The 25,191-nt window shown below is 41.9% G+C and overlaps 1 protein-coding gene across 3 annotated transcripts in view; it reads right to left on the minus strand.

Annotated features, from left to right (window-relative positions):
- The window catches only part of LOC140575524 (SH2 domain-containing adapter protein F), a 168,138-nt gene that overhangs the window by 106,094 nt on the left and 36,853 nt on the right, over positions 1 to 25,191 (minus strand). For all 3 annotated transcript variants that reach the window (XM_072695885.1, XM_072695883.1, XM_072695884.1), the window contains exon 2: positions 22,849 to 22,981. In XM_072695885.1, the coding sequence (XP_072551986.1) occupies positions 22,849 to 22,981 (133 nt within the window). The remainder of the gene's footprint in view (positions 1 to 22,848; positions 22,982 to 25,191) is intronic.

Raw genomic sequence — 25,191 nt, forward strand, 5'->3', positions numbered from 1 at the left:
TGGGCTAGGTGGTGGATTCCAGGTGGGTTTTTCCAAATGGGCTCCATTGTTACAGCCCACCCTAATCTGACATGGATCCCATCTAGGCTCCAAGTGCAGTGTGCAACCCAGATGAGGCCCATGTGTAATCCCTCCTGGTCCAATCACTGACCCTGATGGGCATATATATATATATATATATATATATATATATATATATATATATATATATATATATATGTGAGTCTATCAAACATGGACATACACTGAGCCCACATGGGCATGTTAGCTCTACATCTTATAAATGTTTATGTATTGGCGTCAACCAATATGTCCATAAATTATGGGTATTTGCAGCTACATGTGCAGTTACAGTTACGAGATTTGACTGACACTCTTAACCAGACCTACTTACAGTAGAAGCATGTTACATAGGTAGGAGTGCTTGGGAAGTCTTGCCCAAGGACTTCTACTGGTGTACAGTGGTGCCCTGGCCAAGGCCATGGAATCCAACGTCAGTCTGCTATGGGGAAAGTAATGTTGTTTACTACCCCAGATCTGAAGACAGCTTTACCAGTAACTTGTTACCAGTAAAGGACTCCTGTTAATTGCTTTGTCACTATGTGCAAAAGTCCCTTTGAACAAAGAGCACTTTTAATTAAGAGAAAGGACCGGCACTCCTTGCTGCCTGTTTCTTATTGCACAACTGTCGGCTGTCTTAGGGCAGAGCCAGCAGGGGACAGGAGACAGTTTGATTTATGCAGAACTGACCTAATCAGATCCAAATGACTTTCCTTAATCATAAAATTAAGCCTTTGATTTTGTGCTCAATCCACATTCAGTATTCCAAGGCATGCCGAGGCTGATTCATTGCAATGCTATTAGTGATCCCAAAGACAAATGGCACTATCAGGTGAGCTGGAGCTATGCTAAATCAATACGTCAGTGTGTAATATTCACTAATTATGTTGATTAAAAATGATTTACATTTATGTCATGTGAGATTTTCTTTTTTTATTTATCAAAAGAGTGTTCAAATGTGAAATGTGCTCTTCTGACAAATGTGCTCTTCTGAAGTGTCTAGCTTTACAGAACACTGGCAACAATCCCCATTAACCTAATGAGACCCTGGTTACAATCTGAAGGTACTATTGCTTTCAAATGCTGTGGAATCTAGCTAGTATGAATGTAGTGGCAAATTGGCCACTATTGTTTCCAACCTGTTTTATAAAGGGGCACACCACAGTTTCTCAATCATTCTCATAAGTTATATGAAGTATTTGCCAGTGTTCTGTACAGCTTCCAGAAAGTATCCAATTTGTGGGTAGAGCAAGGGCAGTGTAACTCAACATTAGTGTATAGAGTCTATACAAAAATCTGTACAGGTGTATAGATATCTAGAGGGATACCAGGTATGTAAGTACTTGGTTAACTATAAAATGCTTGAATGACTGAAATCACTATTTGGCTTCATTACTGAGAAAAATTGAGAAATTATATTATTATATAGGTCAATAATTTGGTCAAATGTCAATTTTATGTATGTATTCAAATTTGATGTTATATTCTAACTGGACTGTATAAAGTGCTGGTTTAGCTTGTAAGTATATTATATAAAATAAATTATTATAGCGCTACGTGTATCAAGGCCGCATCAAAGGTAAAGCAGTGCTAATGCTAATAACTCTAGCTGATGTTAGCACAGCCGAGAAAAAATGACTTAATGTCATAAACTGAGGAGAAAAGCTCTAGTGTAGAGGATAGTGAGTCCTCATCAACACCCAATGTTCCGGGTTAGCTCTGAAGAGGCAACCCCCTGCACTCACCCATCATGCTATCCATGCCGTGCAAATGTGAAAGCCTCCTCATCGTTGTGCGACTTTTTGACGTAAATCTGGCAGTTGTTCCTTACATTGTATCAGAATTTCCAATAGAAATGCTCCAACATGACTAGGAATTACATATTTCATTGAAAGTTACGTTTTTTCCTCCTATACTAAATATAGTATAATTTCCATTGGTCATCTTATCATAAACTTTTGACACTACGTAAAGAACAACCGCCCGATTCGAATTAAGTAAAGCATAAAGAAAGAAAAGGTTTTTGTGAGAAAGCAACAATGTATACATGTCTCTCAATGCCCAGGGGTCTGGTGCGCTTGCCAAGCCAACCACTGCCTGTCTCTCTAATGGGAGTCCAATTTAATCTGCTCTGACAACAATCAAGCCAAACACAGGCTGACACACTCAGAGCATGGCAGGCTAATGTGAATGACACAGCCAGTATGCAGACTTTACAAATAGAAACACTCCAGCAAAACTCTCAGCCCCGGTCGGAAGCCACTGCGTCATGGGAGTTTTCAACTGTGCTAATGTGGACGGATTCGGCGGCGTTAATGTTCAACCAGGTTCGTTAATTATTGCCCCAAACGAAAGGTATGCGCTGTTCGCAACTTTCAGCATGAGCTTCCAACACAGACCCACATTCAGAGAAAATGTGGTACACAAGAAAAGCAATACGGTGCTTTCCAAAACGTGGCCTTCAAAGACGTAAGAGGAAAAGCACAATAAAATGTATTAATTTCTTAGTTGTTGTCTTTTATGTGCATTTCTATTAGTCCATTTATCCAAAAACTGGCACAAAAATGGCAGGAAAACGTGCTCTTGAAGTATGACAATGAACAGATAGAGGCTAATGCATTGAAATGCACTGAAATGCAACAGCATGGAAGTTCCCCAAAGAGGGTAAATAAGGTACTAAACAGCTTGCAACTATCTTTGTTTCTTGCTTTTTAAAACTATTATAGTCTAAAGTCCTGAAGCAGTGCTGCCTCTTTCACTGAAAACAGGCCTGTCCTGTCAGCTGAAGTACAACTACACACAACTGCCCTGAAGACAACAGTCAGATCTAAACAACAGGCAACAGGAAAACAACTAACTCTCTACCATACAAGAGAGAACAAAAGTGAGAGAGAGAGAGTGAGGGAGAGGGAGAGAAAGGACATCTGCACATTTGTCCTTAATAGATTAGACAGTTTGTAACTTCATAATAAAAATAAATGTTCCCCTGATCTTCTAAATTCATAACATTCATGCACATACTACTAAAGTGTACCCCGAGAAATTCGTGACATTTGTACGAAGGTATATTTTACGATTCGAAAGGAGCTCCCATCCACTGGTGGCGCTGTTTTGCCGAATATACACAACCCATGTCTGTCACATACTTTCAATCGAATTTCAGCGAAAGAACAAAGAACATCAACATGCCATTTGACTTGACCACGAATGCCCATACTTTTGCACAAGACTGCCTCTATGAAATAAAAAAATAATAATAATAATCACATGTATTTTGATGATGATTTGTATTATTATTATTTCAGTGCTTCCACTTCCACAAATTATTGCCACCGCTGCCTCAGAAATGAATGAAATGTCGTGAAATTGCAATTACAGGGCTTAACATTTAAAAGGACGGGTACAGGAGGTGAAGATGTGTTGACGCACAAGCCAGTCTTCCTATCTCTACCGCACCCACAAAAAAACTAAACCACTGTTTATAACAGGCACCAGAATCATGAAAGCCATATAGAGACCACAGAAAGCCACAGTAGATCACATGTGATCACATCCTAGGTGTCCTAGAGGAAACACTGTATGTCCTACATGTCTATTTTTTTACTGTGCTGCTGTCAGGCAAAAGCCACATCTCCAGAACGGCAACTTTACAGGAAGCATTTCTATTGGTCCAACAAATTCTGACCCAATGTAAAGATCACCTGCCAGATTCACACATCAATGTCAGAAAGTGAAAAACTGAAAATGCAGATACAAGGTTTTAACAGGGCAGCAGAATGCTAGCTATTACAGGACCTACCAGGTTACCTACCAGGAACATGAAGATGATCCTCAAAACCCAGACTGCAGGAGAGCAAACACACACACACATTTACACAGTAAAACTCTGTGGACTGAGAGAGTGCAGAGGAGTAGATAGGGAACAGATGATCCCTCTATCCTCCCAATCCAATTTCACCCTGAACATCCAGTGACATTTCCACATTTGATTGATCACGGGCAACTACAGAAGCCTGATGGAGACATTTCATCACAGACAGGTGCTCTAGCTACATCCCGTATCCACCACCCCAAACACACACTCACACACATATACACGTCCCGCCCACACATCCCCCTAAATCACATAAACCAGAAAATCAATTCATATAGTCAATTACACAGGCAGAGCCAATCACGTGACGGCTCTCTGCCAGAGGAGCCACGTCTCCGACAGTCAAACCATGCAGCAGTTATTGGATTAGCGCTATAGGGCACATCTGTACATTAATAGCACCATCAATACTTAATCAGGCCCATCTCTTACTCCCGCTAGCTCTTTCCCTGTTCATCAGCGGAAACACAAGCGTAGATGGAGATATACAGTATATACATCGATCTGCCACAACATTAGCACCACCCACAGGGCAACACAATAGATCCGACCCTTCGAGGCATGGACTCCGCAAGACCCAAGGAACAAGGTCCTGTAAGTTGTGAGGTGGGGCCTCCAAGGATCACATCATTGAGCCTTTGGTGTCCATGATCCTGTCCAGTTTCACCATTTGCCCTCCTAGAAGCACTTTTCAATCTGTGAGTCTCAGCAGAATATCCAGCCTATGTTTTTTTTAGCCTTCTGTTGTCCAGTTTTGGGGAGTCTGTGTCCACTGCAGCCTCAGCTTTCTGTTCTTGGCTGACAGAAGTGGAACCCAAGGTGATTTTCTGAGCTGCTATAGCCTTTCTACCAGCTCCAACCAGTCTGGCCATGCTCTGTTGACCTCTCTCATTGACAAGGCCTGCCACTTACTGGATGTGTTTTCTTTCCTACATCATTCTGTGTACACTCTAAAGACCCTTGGAGATCAGCAGCCAACAATCACGGCACGCTCAAAATCACTAAGATCATATTGTCCATTATTCTGATGCCTGATGTGAACATTACCTGAAGGTGCTGGCTGGCCCTCAATGTGGTAAGGTAATGGAAATGCCCAATCGTCCAGCTGAATGGACATCAACATAGTCAGCGACAGCTAGGCATACAGATAAATGACTGGGTTGGTGCATGTCCGAGTTCTCCACAGGTTCATAATTCACTAGAAATGTGGGCAGCCTTGTCACAATGGATGTGGTTAATAAGCTCACGTGCACAGGCCGGTCAGGCCACCAAGAGAGTCTAGCCTTTACATAATGGTAATGAGTCACCCTTCAGGCCCACTCGAGCCCATTTCGATGGGCCAGTGAGAGCTATTATGGTCATGGTTATGGTTTTGCTTTATGGATACCTAAAAAGGGAAATTTAAAATGTCATGCTCTTGAAGGTCATTTCAGATATTCAGCAAAAAGCATTAAAAAAAGAGGCCCTCATGCAGGCGATGTTCCAACCTTCAATTCAATTTATTATGTTTCCTACGTCAACGCATACAGAGTTGCCAATAAATTAGGAACAGTTTTTTATCCTGTACCTACACTCATTGCCCATTTTATCAGAAACACCTAGCATATAGGTGTGTTTTATAGCTTTATAGTTATTGACTGTATCCTTCTACCCAGACCATCAGTGTCCACCATAGGACCACCAATGACAGACGTTTAAGCAGACGCTCTTATCCAGAGCGACTTACAAAAGTACTTTGCTATTTACCCAAGAATAACCTCAGTTATTCAAGTTTAGACATTACTAAACACAAGTCAGGCCAGCGTCAGGGTGAACACCAATATTTGGGTGGTGGACATTAGACTCTAGTGTGTGCACATGTATAACCAGTGTTTCTGATAAAATGGCCAATGCGTGCAGATATAAGGTAGGTGTACCTAACTAGTAATTAAGTATCCATGCTTCAAAAGGCTGATGTGTGATCGACACAAGGCATGTTGGGTCCAAATATTCATGCTGTTGGTACAAAATTTTGACGCCTACCATCTGTGTGCCTCAGCAAAATAGTGACCGAAGCCACAATGGGATCTAACCCACAACCCCAGGCTCTTGGAGCTGTGCAACAAAAATCTACCTCAGGTTTGGACGTGTTGTACATTCTGAGAAGCATTTCTGCTCACCACAAATGTACAGAGGGGTTACCTAAGGTTATCTAGAGCTATTGTCCAGGGTTCGGGTTGATGTCACCATCAATATAATATGTGGTCTGTGGTGGTCTTATGATGGTCCCTTTAATATATCTATATTTAGTATATCTACTATTTAGGTATATCCAGCGTAGTTAGTGCAGTTACTACTAAACAGAAAATCCAGGGTCCAACTCAGAGCAGAGTGGTGGGTATGGACGGACAGCTGGAGATGGATAGTGTGCTGGAAAAGCGCTGCAGGAGAAACACCGCAGGAGCAGAACACTGCAGCGGGGAACGCCGAGGCCTGTAGGGTGGGACGCACTGTGATGAAGCACGTCCTTCAACCGGGCGTTTACCCCATCATTGTCCGGGGGTGACTCCGCCTGCCTCCAGCTCCCTGCTGATGGATTTTGTGGAAATGTCTGTGGCACGATGAGAAAGTGCCCATTCTCCAACATCACGCACACGCACACGCACACACACACACACACACACACACACACACACACACATACACACAGAGCAGACCTGAATCCAACAAAGCATGTAATCACGTTATGACTGTGACATGAGTGGGCCTTTCAGTGCCTGTGAGGTGTGTGTGTGAGGAGAGAGGGTATAAGAAAAGTGGGAGAACGAGAGAGAGACACTGATTTACAGCTGCATCAAAATGATTCATCTGGAAATCAATTAGTTTGCTGATTAACTGATTACTGTAAACCTGTAAAGGATCTAATTAAACAGCTTTACTCTATTAAATGCGAGCGTCACGGATCAGGCCGTATAAAATCTGTGTAATGTGTCCAGATATGAAAGGTAAGGTCCAGTAGCCAGCTGGGCCAGCTGGGCGTAAGTTCGATTGTAGCCTAGTTTCAACTGTCATTAACTGCCTCTTCGTTTAAGCTACTAAAATTTCATCAGTTGCACCAAGCCTCTACATTAAAGCCCAACACTAAGATGGTTGGTCGATTTAAGCAATAGGAAAACTTGCCGGAAAACGGAATTACACCTCGATTTGTGTCTGCAAAGAGTTTCTGAGATGTCACACCCTTTTAATCGCTTTGACGACATCGAGGAAACCCCGGGATGGTTCCATCCACAACAGTTACTCGAAGAAACCTTAGATGTCTGGGCTACTGTAATTAGGAGAATCACAGAAACAAGCAAGCTGGAGAGAGTTACCTACGTCTTTGCTGCTATGCGATCTTTTTATGGCTGTATTGTGTGTAGTTCAGAGATGTCAGGCAGGACGAGCCTGGCCCACCTAATGAGGGTTGAAGCTACACTGTCTGTGCTACCCAGACAGCGTCCACCATACACCTGGTAGCACAACCGCACCAGACATCTCTGAGAGAGGGAGTACAGATGAGAGGCTTTCTGCAGACCAGCCTTGGATTCGGCATTTCAGAATGTGGAAAGCAGTCTTTGAAAAGCTGTGTGTCAGGATCGGACCATCCGTAGACCCAAGTGGTTCTCCAGTCATGGGCCACCCTTGCCAACTAATAGGAGGATCATGTGACTTGCGGCTTGCGGCGGATCACATTTTGGCTTTGGCGGTATTCTGACTTTTCCACCTCACGCTAGCGCTAAAATGTTTTTACGATATTTAGTTGTTTTTACGTGTTTACGAAATTTTGGACGTTTTTTTTACAAAAAAACACTAGTGACCGGAGCGAGGATGGAACCCACAACCCCAGGCCCTTCGAGCTGTGCGATGGACATTGCCTGCAGCGCCACCATGCTGCCTTGTTAGTATAAACATCACTAAAGAAAATTGTAAAACCCTAATAGCGTAGCACTACCATTCCCTGACGTACAGCAAATTACAATCGTGGTTATGTTAGCAACTGCTTTGCAGCTCTTCATTGATATCGATATTCATTAATAAATTTGCATTAAATTCTGCACGAAACTCATCAAATTATTTGTAGCTGAACAAAAGAAACACAAGCAAAAACGACATTTTCTTAAACAGCACAATATTTTGTTAAAGCATGGCTAATACTGACAGATATACCCTAAACAACAGAGACCCCTGACTGACTTGGTCAACGCTTGATCAAGCTAATGAGTTTAATACTTCCTGTTTAGAATGATAACCTTACTGCTTGTGGTTTGGATACGATCTACACCCAAACCTGCGATCCAACCTGCTGGTATTCTGAACCGTTAATACAAGCTCAAATGAAATTCTAATAAATTCCACTCTAATAAAGCTTGAGCAGGATTTTCAGACTGGCTCACTGCAGGGCCGGAAGACTCGCGGTGTTTAGAGCTGGCGTGTCCATTCGGGTGCATATTAGGTGGGTGCATATTAATGCGAGAGAGGGCTCTATAGCTGCGTCCAGTGCGAATTGGGTAAATGTTTAAAGTCCGCTGGAATAATAATTGTGTTTTTCCGGGCGAGGGAGTTTGCAGGGAGAGTCTCAAAGCACAGTGGAAGCACACAGAGACAGGGAAGGTCGGTGCTCTGTAAATGTCATATAGAAATTGGTTGCGGGTGGAAAAATGCCACCGACACTTTTAACGAGACAACAGGCTTTAAAGACCTTAGTATATTATAGAGGGAAAATGCAGAGGTTACACATCCTGCGTGTATCCATGTATGTGTATTTCCTGTATCTCAGAACTGAATTAAAATATATACTGTACTATTTATTTATATTCATATATATTCATAACAAGTATGACTTTCTTATTTAGAGGAAAGTACATGAGATCTTATAAGCTAGGTTAAAGCTTGGTCCCAGATTTCTTCTTTCCCCAGTCAGTTGATATGTTAAATTCCATTACCAGCTCACCTCATTTAGCAGCATTAAGCACTGGTTTACCAAAGCAGGTATTGGATGATAACTGTAATTAATACTCGACTCTGATAGCGAGAGCTTTGGAGATGTTTTAATGACCACAGTGACAAAAACCACTACTTTTTCTACAAATGTTATTTGCAAATATTCTAAAATGACTTTTTTACTGAGAATAAACACTGTATCACTGAGTGTAATTGCTATCATGGCAAAACCATGTATCTCTGTTATTGCCACTTTCCACTTTTAGACATAATGTTGTTCTTCACATCCCACAGAGCTAAGACACGTTTAAAAGTGTCTTTGTCAAACGATCAAAAGATGTCCACAGATGGAGAAGTTGTGCAATGTCTTTTTTAAACGTCTTTTAAACGTCCATTATTGACATTATTTGGCATTTTAAAAGACGTCTAGTCTAGCTGAGGTCCTAGTCAGATGTTCAGACAGTGAACCCATCCTGCACATCCACAGACGTCCCGTTGAGGTCCTAGTACATTTACATTTAAGGCATTTAGTAGATGCTCTTATCCAGAGTGACTAAAGAATATAGGCTAAAGAATAGGCTAAAAGTTTAGACACTACTAAACACAAGTCAATCAGGTGACCACTCTGCTATTCGCCCACAATACTCGGAAGAGGTGGTCTTCAGTCGTTCAGTCAAAGTCAGACGTTCAGATAGAAGTGCAAAAGTGACCAACGTGACAGAGACGTCATTTGAACGACTTTCTGATGTCTGATGTTGGCTAAGACTGTGTCAAGCTTCCATGACGAATGGACCAATAGAAAAGCTCCAAAATGATTATGACTTCCATTGGCAGCAAAGAAGACCTTTTTTCCTTCTCCTGCAAAGCTGACATTTGGGAGAGCTGAGGTTTTGCGCCAATATCCCAGATCAATCAGATCAAATTTTTCAAAATTTCACAGTTTAAAACCCCAAACACACACTTTTATCTCTCAGACTACTGGACCACAACCCCATTGATCCCCTTCTGAGGTCTGAATAAACAGAAGTGCTGAGGGTCTGTGTGCACGAAGATTCACGAGCAAAGAGGGGCATCGATCTACAGCACTGCCTACAACGTCAAACAGAAGTTGGATGTTAGCGATGTATGTGTGCTTGTGTGTGTATACACACACACACACACACACACACACACGTCTCAATGGCTAATGGCTCACCGCTTTCTTAAATGTCACGCAGTCCAACGTTGTGTTATCATTAGCTGAGCCGAAGCTGCTGACAACGCTGGCCTTCTCTCCTACAATTCAGAGCTACTGCATGTAATAGTTCAGGCAGGACCTAGAACTAGAGAATCACAGACATTAGAAGGATGAAGCTTCACAGCTTAATTCAGAAAAGCATCATTTAACACTGACCCGACCTACAAGAAAGACCAGGATTAGTCTTAATTAGCCATGTCGGTCAGAAGGTCAAAATCAGGCCATCAATGACAGTTCACAATTATCCAGCAGAAGGACAGAAGGAAGGAAGGAAGGAAGGAAGGAAGGAGGGAAGGAAGAGAGGGACTGTGGGGATGAATCTGATTCCAGCCTGTTCGGAAGAAGCTCATGACACTGTGCAGTTACACAGCAGCCGGCAAGACGGAGATTAATAGAGCCATTAATCATTAATCATTAATCAGCAGAAATGACGGACTTTAATAAGGCAGATATACACACCACACACATCAGACTCTCAGGAATAAAAGATGAGATCAAGTCATCCTGGCACAAACACAAAATGCCCACTGATGCCAGGTACCAACACATACAGTATATTAAGTAAACCTCAGATCTCCAAAACATATTTTATTCCGAAGCATTTTGGAGAATTTCTATTGGTCGGTTCATCATGAAATGTTGAGAAAATGTAAAAAAAAAAAAAAAACAACAGGCAGATTCACGTTGTGTCAAAAAGTGAAAAACAGCAAAAATGAGATACAAGCTAGACCTAAAACTAGAGAATCAGCGATATTAGAAGGATGTAGCTTCACGCTGACCTGATCTACAAGAAAGACCTGGATTACTCTTAATTAGCCATATGGGTCAGAAGGTCCAAATCAGGCCATCAGTGACAGTTCACACTTATCCAGCTTTGCATATTCTCTGAAAGTTGAATAGAGTGAGCCTGGAACCAATTGTTAGTGCTTTAAAAACAGCAGAAAGACGATGATGAGAGCTGTCATCACAACAAGAGGATAAATGAGTAGGCTGCAGGGGCTCCAGGGTGGCACAACTGTCTAACTGCCAGGATGCAGAGAGTTAGATCCACAGAATTATGTAAAATAAAGGAGTTCAGAATGTCCTCCTCCCACAATGTTATCATTTCAGAGATCTGAAAATAATCCAGGCTTACAGACATCAGTACTCCTCAGTCCTCCACTGTACCCGTTACTCCAACACAAACCCGTTCTGAGTGACTTTTGCTCTGTCAGGCTATTAATTCATTAATTAGAGTCCAAACGTAAAGCTGGTCCCAGCAGGGTCCAGATGGAGAGCGCACTGACATTTCCAAGCCAGCGTAGCGGCAGTACGAGCAGAGCAGTCCATCTCTAAGTGTGTGGGAGGGAACGTATTGGCATGCGTGCAGTGGCCTGGCTGTCCACTTCATCGATACACACTCATACACACTCATGCACTCCTCCAGACGGCTTCAGGCTGGGCAGAGATACAGTAACGGAGCTCCACACACTAAGCATTTTACACTGCTGAAAAAAGCACACTTTGGAAAAGCTGGGGGAAAAGTCTCTTTCTCACGCTGTCTGTCCCGTGTGCTGTGTGTGTGTGTGTGTGTGTGTGTGTGTGTGTTTGAGCAAAGTCCAACTAACTTCAGGCAAGCAAGCTTAAAAGAAAGAGAATGCACCGGAACATGCTTCAGCTCGTCCTAGAGAGGGGGGGGACAGAGAGAGGCATCCAGAGAGAGAGAGAGCAAAAACGAGAATGTATGCAGTGTGAGAAAGGCAGAAAGGGAAAGTCCAAGGAAAGAGAAAAAGAGAGAGAGAGAGAGAGAGAGAGAGAGAGAGAGAGAGAGAGGGAGAGGCATGAGGCATTCAGAGAGAGAGCGAGAGAGAGAGACAGACAGACAGACAGACAGACAGAGAGAGAGAGAGAGAGAGAGAGAGAGAGAGAGACAGACAGAGAGAGAGGGAAAGGCATTCAGAGAGAGAGAGAGAGACAGACAGACAGACAGACAGACAGAGAGAGAGAGAGAGAAAGAGAGAGATGGGATGGGGGGGGGGGGGGGGGGCAGAGAGAGGCATCCAAAGAGAAAGAGAGAGCAAAAGCAAGAATGTAAGTGCAGTGTGAGAAAAGCAGAAAAGGAAAGTCAGAGAAAAAGAGAAGAGAGAGAGAGAGAGAGAGAGAGAGAGAGAGAGGGGGGGGCATTCAGAGTCAGAAAAAGGGAAAGTGAGAAAAAGAGAGACAAAAACAAACAGATTCACAGTGAGTGAGAGACAGTAAGAAGATGTGAGAGAGAGAGAGAGAGAGAGAGAGAGAGAGAGGGTTAGAGAAGGGGGTGGGGCTTAGTTGAAAATGAGACTCGGCTGCAGATAAATCTCTACCTCTAATAAATAACAGCACAAGTAGAGATCTGTAGTAAAACACTGGAACGTGTTCATACTGAAGACAGTAAAGTGATGAAGGTGGAAAAAAAAAAGAAAAAGAGAGAGTGAAAGCGCGAGAGCAAAACAGAGCAAGAGAGAGTGAGAGCAAGAAAAAGCAAGAGAAAAAGAGATTGCGAGAGCATGCGCGAGAGCAAGTGAGTCAGCCATGAGTCAGGAGCCTTAACAAAGGCGAATGGTAGGAGTCCACATGTGGAGGACACACAACCTCAGGGCTTCTGGAAAGAGCAGTCTCTCATCATGCTGGACTGATTCATGTCTATCGGCTTTCTCACCAACAAGAAACACACCCTCACACACTCCTTCCCTGCTCTCCACACAACACACAGCAGCAGAAATATCTGCCTTTAATAATAATAATAATAATAATAATAATAATAAAAGTTATATATACACCTATTTATTTTAAACAGAAAAGGCTTGGAGTGTTAGTTTCTACTGTCCATGTTACACAGCAGTTTCACAGGCCCTAAACTAGAACCCTGTGGGACTCCTCAATTTGTGGGAACTCTAATTTCTAAATGAAAGGGATTGGTCCATTCTCAGTCCAGCTCCGTCCTGGCACGTCCTGCCTCCTCTCATTCTGTATCACACACTAGGGGTGTAGCGGTATGTGTATTTGTACTGAACCGCCACAGTATTGATGTCACAACCGGTGCATGCAGTTCTACAGAGAATACGCGCTGCCCATTAAGCTACGGACGAAGTGTCCATGGGGTGGACAAAGACTGTGTGGAACCAAAATTCATCTGAGAACCTAGAGCTGTTAGCCTTTACCAGCCGTTAACCATACCCCTACCATATCGTGAGGTCCGACACACTGTGTGAACTGAACCGTGACTCTTGTGTACTGTTACACCCCTATCACACTCCTATCATTCTCATTCCCATCCCTTCCTGCCCCCCCCCCCCACACACACACACTCCCCTACTCTACAGGAGAACACAAAGACATAGCTTTTGAAGGACCTTGCTGTAAAAAAAAGAGAGTGCTTTTGGAGTGGTTCCTCTACAGCATCGCTCCAAAGAACCTTTGTTCAGCACCTGTCTCTTTAAAAGTGTCTCCACTGAGTCAGCCTAGAACGTTCCCGTACGTTTCTTTTTTTTATTATTGCCCAGTACAGCACAGGTCACTGCCAGCGCGAGCAGAGGAATGGATTACAGCACCTACAAAAATAAACAGAGTGTACTTTTCTGGAGCAGACCTCAGCAGACATGCCATCAAATGACTTCAGCCAGCGGAAGTTATGCTCCTTTCATCTCCCTGCTATTCTTTTCCCTCTTGTTCTGCTCTTGGCGTGACTCTAAATCTCTTTACCTTCTGCACTTCACACTGGAGAGAGTGTCTATGTGTCCCTACACTTCTAGCTCTGGTTTTGGTGCCATGTCCTGTAAGCATATGTACTGTATTACGGTGTTTCTCTTTGGTGTGATTTTAATCATTTTAATGGAATATTTGATAGAGACAACATCAGGCTTGTAATACAGTCCTAATTACACTCAGGAAGCACCTTAACTTCATTAACTGTAAAAGCTGAATGTGATGACGGGGTATGGAAGCTGCTGTTTGGGGTGAAAATGCTCAGATGTTGTTTAACAAGACTACTTACAGCCCTGTTATTGTACCCCAGAACAGCTTATTCTCCTGAAAAAGCTGTCTAGACTTTCGCTAGTTTGTGTCAATTTTTGGGGCGTAAATTTAAGTCAGGATTGTTCTGAAACACAGTTTGAGAACTTTCCCTTATGCCAGGATAGCTTTCCATTCCTGGGCCTCCTTTAATGTGTACTTAAATGATCCAATACAGTCAATTCATAATACATGGGTAAAATACTCAATATCAATATCTGCCAGCTCTACCCCCACTGTCCACAACCTGCAATGACGTAGGCTTCACAGGGAATGTGTACATGTGGACATGTGGACATGTGTAGGTGTGGAAATGTGTGTGAAAAAAATATGTAGAGAGAAAGAGAGAGAGAGAGAGAGAGAGACAGAGGGAGGGAGATCGGAAAGGCCATATTTGCTCATCTCAGTCATCCCGAGTGTTTGCGCAACAGGGAAAGCCCTGGGAATTATGGGAAAATTCTCACATGGGATGAATCAATTTGTTTCTCTCTCTTTCTCTCTCTCTCGCTCTCTCTCTCTCTCACACACACACACACACATACACACACTCAGGGCAGGACAGAGCAGGAAGGCCAGTACTGCCTATTGCATGCAAACTTCAGACAAGCCTCAACACATAACGCCATGAGTGTGTGTGTGTGTGTGTGTGTGTGTGTGTGTGTGTGTGTGTGAGCGTAGAGGTGGGGTGAATGAAAGGGAAAGGAAAGGGCAGAATTGGAGGCACACTTCCTCCAGGCTGAGAGGCATTTTTCACACAATACCTCCAGAGAGGAGGAGGGGAAAGTGGCTCATGCTGACAACTCCGAACACCACTTAACCCAGAAAGAGAGAGAGAGTGAGAGAGTAAGCGAGAGAGAGAGAGAGAGAGGGAGAGAGGGCCAGAGAGGGAGTGTGTGTGTGCGTGTGTGTGTGTGGCGTGGGCTGGTATGAGTGGGCTGTCAATATAGTGGTTTGCTTCGTATGACAGCAGATCAGAGTTCACACTCTGAAACAGGACAGCAGGGGTAAATAATACACCCACACCCCAAAGCATTCAGCCCCTCTATTAATGCACATGCACACAGATGTATATATATAAATATAGGGCTGCGCAACAAATCAAAAATGAACAGAAACTGGCATTTAGGACTAATGTAATCTAATCTAATCAATGTAATCTTGCCCATGTCAGTTATTTTGATTTGTTAAATATTCTGTTAATACATTCCTCACTGTGTATGTTCATGTACTGTCCCCTTAAAAACTACAGCATGTGTGGTCACGTGTCTCTGCCCTGTCCAGTGTGAAACATGGAAAGCAACATGGAGGAGAGCAAAAACACTGAGCCAACTGAGCAACTCGAGCAGTTTATATAATCATAATAAAAATATTAATAATGAATAATAATTCATCGTAATCATGATGTTCAATTAATCATCATACGGATTTGATAAAATATCGTCCAGCGCTAATGTATATATATTATATTAGTCAATATTACAATTAACTAATTAATTCATTCTAAATTGATTAATTATGTTTTAAAATGCTATATAATCAAACAATATATAATAATAAGAATAATAATTTTAAAAAATTATATATTAAATATATTTCAGATGACAATATTCCCACGAAGCGTCACACTGCAATCCAACTTCGGTTTCGTTCTTGGTTTCCTCGGGTGTGGGCCATAACTATGTGCTGTAAAAAGTGTGCTCGGAAAAAAGTGGTGTGGCGGAAGAGTTGAGCTGTGAGCAGAGGAAGCAGGGAGGGAGGACAGGAAAGAGCGACGCAGGCCAGAGAAACTGCCCTGCTGACCAGCTGTCACGTGACGGTGAGCAATAAAACATCACGGCAAATCAAATCTGTGTCTCATTTCCGGCAATGAGCCAGTCCCCGCGGTATTGTTTGGAGACGGTTTAGTTACACCACTATGAATAACTTCTTTGCAGCTCAGATCTACAGCCAAAGCTGCAGTGCCTGAGGACTGTGAAACTCCATCAACACACGCAGCAGCAGTGCGGAGTGGCAGTTTACATTACTGGATTACGGGATGAAGAGCAGCTCAGTTTGAAGTCTTTTTCTTTGTTCTCAACATAAATAATGAGTTCTGCTTAACTGGGGTAGAACACATCCCTTCCACTTAAAGTATTAACTGATGAAAGATCAAATTGTTTTGAAATATGCAATATGGCATGTAATATTACTGTACTCAAGAAATGTCATGATATACATTTTGTTTTGGAATGAACAAGAAAGAACGAAATGAAAGCAGAATTTTAAAAATCCTAATACCTAAAACTACTAAACAATTTGTAACTTTCAACAGTGGAAGTCAATGTAAAAACATTTGGAGCGTTTCTATTGGTCCGTTCATTAACATTTAAAAAAAAAAAATCAGATTCAAATTCAAAACAACAAACGGGAGGTTTTTGCACAAGAGCGATGATGTATTACTGTTGCATTAATATATTGTATTATTACCAACCAATCCTCAAGGTTATAGGATCAATACATAAATCAATGGAAAAGATATTATAAATGTTCTACTTCCTTTTTTTCTATATTCAGAATCAGAATCAGAAATACTTTATTGATCCCAGGAGGGAAATTGCAGTTGCTACAGTTGTACAAACACTCTATACAATAGAATTGAACAAAAAGAATAAAAAGGTGAAATATGTACATGTATATAAATGATCTGAATATAATAAAGTTGTAAAGTGGCAGGAACAGTGATAATAACTATGGAACATACTGTATAAAGCAGTTCAAATTATAGCTTGTAAATTCAGATCTGATATTGATTGAATTGTTCTAGCTGTTTTAATAAGCTACACTCATTAAACTGCTGTATATGTTTTTTTTAAGAACCTTTTTTCAGAACTACATAGAACCAATGTGCTAAGAGTGTACAAAGGACAACTCAATTTCTTGCTGGTATGAGATTTTCTCATTATGATAACCATCTCAGAAAATATCACGTCCTTTTTACAGTATCACAGTATACAATATTTGACAATTCTTCCTCTTTTTTGGGGGAAACTATAATATTTACTATGGTTCAAACAATTTATGAATGGAAGTATATATAAAATGTCTCCCTTTTGAAAATAAATAAATAAAGCTGCACATGAGGTGACGCATTTTGAACTATTTTGTTTCCAGCTAATGGATATTTTCATTATGGATTTATTTGCTAATAATTTTTTCCATGAACTGATTGATTGTTTGGTTTTTAAAACTCTGAAAATAGTAAGAATTTGGTGGGATTTTTTTGCATTTTGAATTCGGTTACATTGTTTTCCATTACCGGTATGAGGCAAATGTACACAGTACAATGACCATCAACTTCCTTTCTTACCATGAAATACTCTAAACCAGTATACCGCTGCAAACCCTATCAGAATCATATCAGTAAAAAGATGATTATGATGTGACTGATATTTCAGACTGGTGTTACGGAGGTTGTTTGCATTTATATATTCAACTCCTTATAAACGTTGATTATAGTTCTCAATTTCCACACTTCATAGAAGTTTATGTATCTATATCGACATCTATGTCCATGAAAAATATCAAATATTGGCATCTGTTCAGAAATCCAATATCTACGTATCCCTAGCCATGTCTAAGGGCTTTGAAAGTTCTCTATGACACAAATAATACACTCATAGTTTATATCTGTTCAGGCTGTTCAGGCTATTCCTGAAGAAGACTTGCCAGCGCCATCTGTGATCTGTACAGTCAGAACATATTCCAGAATGACCCCCAATCTGGAAAAAATCAAATTGCTATTATACAGTATGTTCAATGTATAAACTTAGTGGTGTGATGCAATTTGCTGTGCTTATTTTTACAAACATCAGTGGCATATTTACAGTGCCCCTGACCTTTCATTAAAACGAATGCTTTTACATTACCCATGTACGGACTGGCATTCATTTTCCTCTGGGCTTTAAATCATTAGCGGGCTAAGTCCTTACACAGTTGCCTGTTAACTTCAGCTGTTTCTGTTTCCTAGTCATTCAGAGGTATTTAGTGGTTTTCCAGTGATCTCCTGCATCCACTGTGAGTAACAGGCTTGCAAAACGCTTCGCGTTATAACACTCCCACACACCCTCATATGCTCAAACACGGTGGCGCAAAGGGAATTGACCTTGCTTATCTGCGGCTCGTGGCTGGACTCTAATGAAAGTGGGGATGCAGCTGAAGAACGGCCACTAAAGCTGCGCTGTAGTTTCATATCCAGCGGAGAATTGAAGGGAGGTCAGAGGCCAGGACCAGAGCAGAAGCAGAATGTAGGAGAGAAGATAGGCTTTTTAATGTTGCTCCCGTGGGCCACTGCAAAACACAGCCCTGAACATAAAGAGCAGAGCGCTACAGAATGATAACATCAGTCAGCCAACTGACCTGACTGAGCAGATAAAAGAACTGAATTGTTGAATTTGCATTTGCTCAGTCCTCTGTTGAGATTTCTGAAAAAGGCTATTTCCCATGTTGAATGGCCAAAAAACTGAGCTTTACGAAACGCTAGGGATGCACTGATCCGATATTAGGATCGGATATCGGTCCCAATATGAACAAAATTAGCTGGATCGAGTATCAGATAATTAGGCCGATCTTTTCACTTTAATTTGGTGGCGTGAGACTGCACTAAATGTGCAAATAAATAAATGACAAGTTAATTTATTTAATTATATCTATGTGTTCATTTGTCATATTATATAAAGTCATGTTTAAGTCAATCCTGATGCCTTAAGTCTCTCCCACATGGTGAGGAATATGGTTAATTAATTTAGCAATGATTTCGGACTGGTATCGGGTATCGGCCGATATGCAAAGTTTTATGTATCAGTATCTGTACTGGAACCGAAAAAGTCGGATCGGTGCATCCCTAACGCATGCATGCTTCTAGCTGAATCTCAAATACCTCCTTACTCCCCATATAGTGAACTATGTAGGTTACATAATGTCTAAACACAGATAGGATTCAGATTCAGATTCAGATAGTTCAGATTTGGCACTGTAAATAAGTGCAAATATGTGATCCTAATAGTACAATAAATAGGGAGCAGGGAGCATCATGGTCTTCTGATGTCTCTTTATCAGGTACTATCGGCTCCATACAGGTCTAGCATGCTAACGCAAGCGTTTTCTGTTTCTGTGAAGACGGAAACATTTTCAAAAACAAAGGAAGGAAAATCTCTGTTGGGCTCAATAAAGTCAAGAATGCGTATCACTGTCAAAGTCTATAATCAAGAGATGCCTTCATGAATAATAAGATAAAGCTAGACTGGACTGCTAGTAAAAAAAAAAAAAAAATCTCAAATATAAAATTAAAAAAATATTTACCATTCTGGAACGAGATGCTTTGGATAGATTAACCAAAAATAATTTGCAGATGGCGAAGAAAAGGGCAAGGAAGGAATTACCGCATCCTCTGTCAAACATGGTGGAGGCACTATTGTGACACAGGCATGTATAGCTGTATGTATAGACTACACAAGATGCTCAAGTTGGGCCAAATGGTATCAGAGTGCCTTGTGTTGACTTCCAGGTTATAAAAAATCCTTACATTTATATATTTATATATTTATAATTATGTTCAAATGGAAGGACTATGTAAAAATGACAATAATTGTCAAATGGTCAATTCAATATATCTGTTATCCTATAGCTGGAAGTCCACCATCAAAGCTTGCCTCTATTGCTTCATTGGCAAAGCTACAAAGCGTACAACTGTAATACTGTTCAAATACTTATAGCTGTGTCCTATGCACTTTGTTGCGGTTCCGTAATTTTTTAGTGGCGTCGAAATTGTCAGTGCACTACGACAATCCCACAGTGCACCGTGATATATAGTGTACAAGCAGTGTACACTAAACGGACATGGAATGCCCATAATCCATCATGCTGCTTGGTCTGAAGAGTCGCACACAGCTTTTCTGAGTAAGACAGACGTTCAGATTGTTTAAATTAATAGTGTGCTATATAATGACCTGGATTTTCACATGTATGGAATAGGGCAATAGTTTCGGACATAGCTTATGCTTCCAAATGATGTGTAAAATAAGCTTTTAGCCATCACCAAAAAAAACAGAAACACATAAACAGAAACTATTGCATTTCCATTTAGGTCTGGTTTTCTAAGAAAGAGATCCTCAACCTGCAAATACGCTCTTTGATGCAAAACGCCACTCATTTTCTTCTTCTATTGTCTTTCACGCCGCAAAAAACCATGCACAGTCCCTCTGCGGACGACATCGGCGAGCAGAAGACAATAGCGGAGAACCAGGCCATTGTTTCAGCTCAGACGAGCAATACGCTTTTCTCCTCGAAAGGCTTCTATTGTTCCGGCCAAGAGCCAGATAAAAAAGAACCTGATAGTTAAGAATGTCTCCTCCAGATGACATCATAATTCTCATTAACTATGCCTGGCTTTGTTACACTGCCTGCTTGTGTGTGTGTGTGTGTGTGTGTGTGTTTGAGGCCTTTGACATTCACAGTCTGTTGGGTATTTACAGTGAAACGTCAGCCGGCATTCAGAAAGCCTTGTGTTTATTCTTGTCTAGACAGCCCACATATGGCCAGTGTTTTGATTCAGACAGGTGAGCTGATTTCCTGCGTTCTGGACTCCTTCAACAAAACTAATTGAGCCAATGTGGAGTGCACAACAAACAGGTAATGAGCAGCTGCCTGTGGAAGAATGACAGGCCAAAAGGACAGGCACAAATAAAGGGTCCAATAGTGACCGGCCAGCTAGATGAAAGGTACGCCGCAATAGGTGCACACAATTACAGCTATGGTTGAGTATTAGGCATGAACAATATCATGCTCTTTCAGCATTACTGCAAAGCAGCTAAGCCTCTAACCAATCACAGAACGCTTGTTTTGAGTGCTTTGAGCGTTCTGACCAATCACAGCTCTTCTGGGTGACCAGTCAAAAATACAAAATACATACTGAAAGACTTACCATCTCTGTAATTACAACAGCAATATCCACCATAACATAAAAAAACCTGCCTAAAAATTGTGTGCATCGCCCTCGTGTCACCAAAACAGCTCCAACTCCATCATGCAAGGACACCATAAGACCTCTGAAGGTGCCCTGTGGTATCTGGCACCAAAACGTTTAGCAGCAGGGCCTCCATGGATCTTATGAATGAGCTCGGGTTTCCATGACCCTGTCGCCAGTTCACTAGTTTACCTTTCTTGGAGCATTTTTGGAAGGTACTGACTGCTGCGAACCACGAACACCCCACAAGACCTGCCTAATGTTTTGGAGATGTCCTGACCCAGTCGTCTACCATCACAATATGGCTCTTGTCAAAGTGACTCAGATCCTTACGCCTGAACATTTTTCTGACTGACTGTTCGCTTGCTTATGGCTGATGGGGCATTTATGGTCATCATTCAATATATCCCATCGCATCACAGTTGGATGTCTCCATATCTTTCACTAGGGCCTACAGGAGACGCCTTGCAAAATTTAGCAGCCTGCTGTAGCTAGTGCCATAATCATGCCCTTGACCTAGACATGACCTTGACCATTTTTGCTGATCTCGATGTTGCCTATTGTGTTTACTTGCATGTATTTTGGCAGTTGTGCGGTTGTGCTCTCTCGTCTGCTCTCTGTGAGCAGACAGCGTCATCATCTATCGTGTAGGAAAACAGTACAGTGCGCCCACTGACTAATACATTCATAATGGCACTTCCAGTCACACAGAGCAAACTGCGATCCACCCCACCACATCTCATCAGTTCAGCAAGCATGTGAACCACAGATTAACTGCTAAAGTTTAACCATAATAGTGTGCAATACAGTTTCACTGCCGCTGTATTCTTTCCCACCATTTATTCAGGTGGGAATACCAGGATACCAGGACATCTGTAGCTTTCACTCCACTTTCACCTCATGCGTGTGTTGTGTAAGTAAATGTGTGGACATTTAGTTTAAAAACCATGTTTTCATTTTATTTATGTTTTATGTACAATATTTTTAATTTCTTTGTCCAATTACAAAGTCTGAATATTCAAATAGTTCATTGTTCCTTAAACGGTGTAATTGCATTATTATGCCATTATATGATCTATATATGACATCAGTGTAATAAATGGTCTTAAAATGGCAATAATATAATTTATCGCAATTATTTCTGGGACAATATATCATCCAAATACTGATCATGCCAGGCCTAGTATAAACACACCAGGGTTCTTTAATGTTGAACCTGTAGGGCCAGCGTCCAGCAGTTTGGCGATTTCCCTGTTCAAATACACCCACTAAACAAGCTGGCGAATTGAATCAGGTGTGCTTGAGCAGTAAAATCAACAAACTGTTTGCTTAAGCAGGAAAATCAACAAACTGCAGGACTAGCCTTCCAGGACAAGAACAGAAGAACCCTGAAATATGCATATACATAAACAAATAACATAATCTGGCAATTAACTGCAGTATCAGGAGAGACCTATGTCAGCCTACAGGTTTAAAGGGTTAAAATCCATTAGGTCAGCAAGAAAGTCCCACTTAAGAGATCAGCTGTACTCCAGGTCTTGTGCCAGAGCTTCCATTGGCTTGTAGAATGGGTGTGCTGTGATTCAGTGAATCAGTGAGTCAGTGCATGTTGTGTCCGATGCGTCGCAACGAGTCTATGCTAACTGAACAGCAGCAAAACACGATAACGGAGAAGTTAGACCGCTGTCTTACCAGCCATCATCTTCTGAGCCTCGTACGGTTCCATGTAGCCATCGTTCTCCACGGGCTTCTCCGGGATGCTCTGGGTCGCCCCTGCTTGCTCCGCGGCATCAAAAGGATCGGCGTAGTCCTCCAGGATGATCACCTGCAGAAAAATAGAGCCAGAGTGTGGGCGATGTTTTTTTTAAAGCCATGTTGATGAGGCCTGAACACCAGCAGATTGAGAGAGAGAGAGAATGAAAAAAAGAGGGAGGAGAGGTCGTGAAAGATAACCCAGTGGCAGAAGATGGATTCTAAGCTTCAGAGGAAGCGAAAAACGGTGTGGAAGCCACTTTATTTCATCCTGTTTGTTTTTCGTTATTTCATCTTTTCTCCCTTCATTTCCTTTTCGATCTCCTTTCCTCCTGTCCTACTGCCAAGCCATCTGCAATAACACAATCACACACTGATCAGCTCTGCATTTCAAAGGCTGCAGCAGAAAGCAAAAGAGAAACGAGGGCGCCTACCGCATTACCGCAACTAGTAAACTCTCCTTCTGCACTCAAACAATGCAGCACAAATATGGGCTTTGGCAGGGAAGCGAGCCTAATTGCAGGCCTAAGGTTTTTTTTTCCCCCTTTTTTTTTTTTAAAGGGTATTTCTTACTGAGAATGGTAATTAGGTGGACATCCTGGGCCCTGGAAACACACAAAAGGTTCCGAAATTCATTCATTATCCCAGCCTGTATCTCATGCAGGAACCGAATCCCCTCGACACTAGAGAGCTGTAATCAGCTCCTCGCTAAGCCAGCAATTTGGAATATCTTTCCACCAAGTTTTTTGGGAGGACCTTACATAACTGCAGCCTCCCATCCAAAACATCCATGTTTCTGAGCTGGTAGGTCGGAAGGTACCGAGTGTTCAACAGTAAAAAAAAAACAAACACGAGTGGTCCGTCGCATCTGGGAGGACAGTTCCAGATGACCGTTGGACTGCTCCTCCAGAAAACTAGCCTAAATAATGAACGAATGGTTGAAACCGCCATGGTCGCAACACTAATTACGGTCAGAAGCGCAAGATGTCAGTGATTTAGCCTTCAGCGAGAACACAGTTGGCTCATGCCATCTGCTGAGCTGGACTCGCCCGTGGTTTGGACTCCGATTCGGAGCTTGGAAAGTGACCCACTGTGCTGCATTTTTCCATGTTCTCCAAAAGAGTTCAGACGGAGTCCAGAGCAAAGCAAGTGGAGCAGAGAGCTCAGGTGTGGACCAGCGCGAAAAAAAAACGTTGAAGCATGAAGTGACGAATGCAACTGATTTGATAATCAACCAGGACAAACTGACAAGAGATCTGAAAAGTGCAGAGAGCATTTAATTACTGGTCTCGGCGGTGATCTGCATGGGATGTTTTGATTACGTAAATATCCTTCATTTTGCTGTCACTGGCATGACGCCTGCAATTATGAGAGTCACTCGCTGTTCCTGTCTGCTTCCCAGTGGCAGCAATGTCAGGAAACAAAAGACAAGGCATCCATCAGTTGCTCTCAAATGCACCAAATGCCATGAGCTTCAGCAGGAGGCCTATTTGATAGACAGGTTTGTGTTAACCAATGAACAGAAAGACTGAATGATAAATGGCAAAGTGAGCCAATGGGAAAAGTGAGCCAATAATAGAGTTCATTTTTCTTCTTCTAACTTTTTATCTAATTAATAATTTTTTTTTTTTTTTATGAAGTTCATACTTCCACACCTATACCATACCAGCTCAGGAATTCCATGGATTTATACATTACTTTAAAAGACCAGTGAAGTGGTTTCCTCTTTTAATTCTGAGGAAAAGTAAGTTCTTGAGGGTGATGTGTTGAAGTCAAGGCTGTAGGCCTCCAGTAAGTGGTTAGTTTCTGCTAGCTGACAGCCCAAGGCCTCCAGTAAGCCTTGTTAGTTTCTACTAGTTGACTTAGCTGTAGGCCTCCAGTAAGTGGTTAGTTTCTGCTAGTTGATTTAGCCCTATGCCTCCTATAAGCCTTGTTAGTTTCTACTAGTTGACTTAGCTGTAGGCCTCCAGTAAGTGGTTAGTTTCTGCTAGTTGATTTAGCCCTATGCCTCCTATAAGCCTTGTTAGTTTCTACTAGTTGACTTAGCTGTAGGCCTCCAGTAAGTGGTTAGTTTCTGCTAGTTGACTTAGCTGTAGGCCTCCAGTAAGTGGTTAGTTTCTGCTAGTTGACTTAGCTGTAGGCATCCTGTAAGTGTTGTTAGTATATGCTAGTTGACTTATCTGTAGGCCTCGTGTGAGTGTTGTTAGTTTCTAATAGTCGGCTTAGCCGTAGGTCTAGGCGGTTAGTTTGTGCTAGTTGACTTATCTATGTTGTCCAAAGTAG

This window comes from Salminus brasiliensis, chromosome 13 (assembly GCF_030463535.1).
Source record: "Salminus brasiliensis chromosome 13, fSalBra1.hap2, whole genome shotgun sequence".
Lineage (NCBI taxonomy): Eukaryota > Metazoa > Chordata > Actinopteri > Characiformes > Bryconidae > Salminus > Salminus brasiliensis.